At 34.4% G+C, this 1,556-nt stretch overlaps 1 protein-coding gene across 1 annotated transcript in view; it reads right to left on the bottom strand.

Moving 5' to 3' along the window:
- LOC107722279 (protein YIF1B) overlaps window positions 1–1,556 on the bottom strand; it is an 11,348-nt gene that overhangs the window by 3,355 nt on the left and 6,437 nt on the right. The window contains exons 4-5 of the mRNA XM_016530568.1: window positions 689–767; window positions 503–560 (exon numbers count right to left, since the gene is read on the bottom strand). Of these exons, the coding sequence (XP_016386054.1) occupies window positions 503–560; window positions 689–767 (137 nt within the window). The remainder of the gene's footprint in view (window positions 1–502; window positions 561–688; window positions 768–1,556) is intronic.

Here is a 1,556-nt window from a genome sequence, read left to right as displayed (position 1 = left end):
ACAAACACACACACACATATATATATATATATATATATATATATATATATATTAAAAGTAGTACTTGTAGATAATATAATAATAATGAAATATAAGGGTACTTAAGTGACTTAAAAAAAGACACTTTCATGTCTATGTTTATTAATGCACTTAAGTAGACTTTTAAAAAGTGCACTTTGTAATAATGCCAAAATTAAAGTTTTACTTTAAAGTACATTTGAAATCATTATGCTTTAATAATCGATTCTTGCAAATGCTTTGAGCATTCATAGTGTGTAAGTCAAATCGGAGTTAAGGCACTTTTTTTTTTTTTTTTTAAGTAAAATGGAGAAACTAAACACTTATTATCTAAAAACATTGAGCCAAAGGGGCTCAAGGGCAGATGTTTACCAGCTAGAATAATGTTGTGTGATGAATGTGTGCACTAACAGCAGTGCGATGCCGGCTCACAGGCCGTAAATTCTCACAGTATCAGCTGTAGATAAGAGTTCAGCGCTCTTACCGGTTCTGTGTGCCCAGAGCCAGTCCTGCTACCAGGATATACGTAATGAAACCCATCACTGCGGAGTCAGAGCGAAACATATGCATGTAATAAACATCTCCATGACTGTACGCTCCCTCATGAATATGCAACAACAGCATTTTTAAATTGTGCAAAGCATTAGAAACATATGGTTTGGAGTCATACCGGGAATGTAGAGATCGGGGGCGTTGACATCAAACCGCGGGGCGACTGGAGTGTCCTGCTGATAGCTCACCTCCCAGTTCTACAGAGAGCAGGACATCACACAGACATTCATTCAGAAGTCAATCAATGAAAACGAGTCCATATGGCTTGTGTGCTATACGCAGCATTTTCTGAGCTTGACAGACTGTGGTCACAATACAGTCTTCAAAACCTCTCCTTTTTGAGTTCCATGGCAGAAAGCAAATGAAGGGTTTGGAAAAACATAAGTAAGTGATTTTTGCTTGTTTATTAATTTTGTAATGCCATGTTAGCATCAAGGCTATTCACATGGCAAACACAAGGTCAGCATCATAATCCACATAATTTTTAATTACTATATAAAACATTTTAATTTGACATAAGACAAAAAATCTAAAATGCATTCAGGTGATACATCCACTTAAACATGCTTCTAAATAAAAACGTTTTCGGGCAGTATTATAACAATTACAGTCCAACAGGATATGTTTAACAGTCAAAGGAGCTTGACATGAGAGAGACACTGCCGCTCAAAAGTTTGGGAGCAGTAAGATTTGTAATGGTCATCAAGGCTGCATTTATTTGATCAAAGATACAGTAAAATCAGTAATATTTTGAAATATTATAACAATTTAAAATAGCTGTTTTCTATGTGAATATATAGTAAAATGTAATTTATTTCTGTGATGCGCAGCTGAATTTTCAGCATCATTACTCCAGTCTTCAGTGTCACATGATCTTCAGAAATCATTCTAATATGCTGCTTTATTATCAATGTTGAAAACAGTTTGTGATATTTGATATTTTTTTCAGGATTCTTTGATGAATAAAATGTTAAAAAGAACAGCAT

This window comes from Sinocyclocheilus rhinocerous, unplaced genomic scaffold (assembly GCF_001515625.1).
Source record: "Sinocyclocheilus rhinocerous isolate Xijiao unplaced genomic scaffold, SAMN03320098_v1.1 scaffold904, whole genome shotgun sequence".
In the NCBI taxonomy this organism is placed as follows: domain Eukaryota; kingdom Metazoa; phylum Chordata; class Actinopteri; order Cypriniformes; family Cyprinidae; genus Sinocyclocheilus; species Sinocyclocheilus rhinocerous.
Note: the sequence above shows the minus strand (reverse complement) of the source record. Positions and strands in the feature narration are given on the sequence as shown.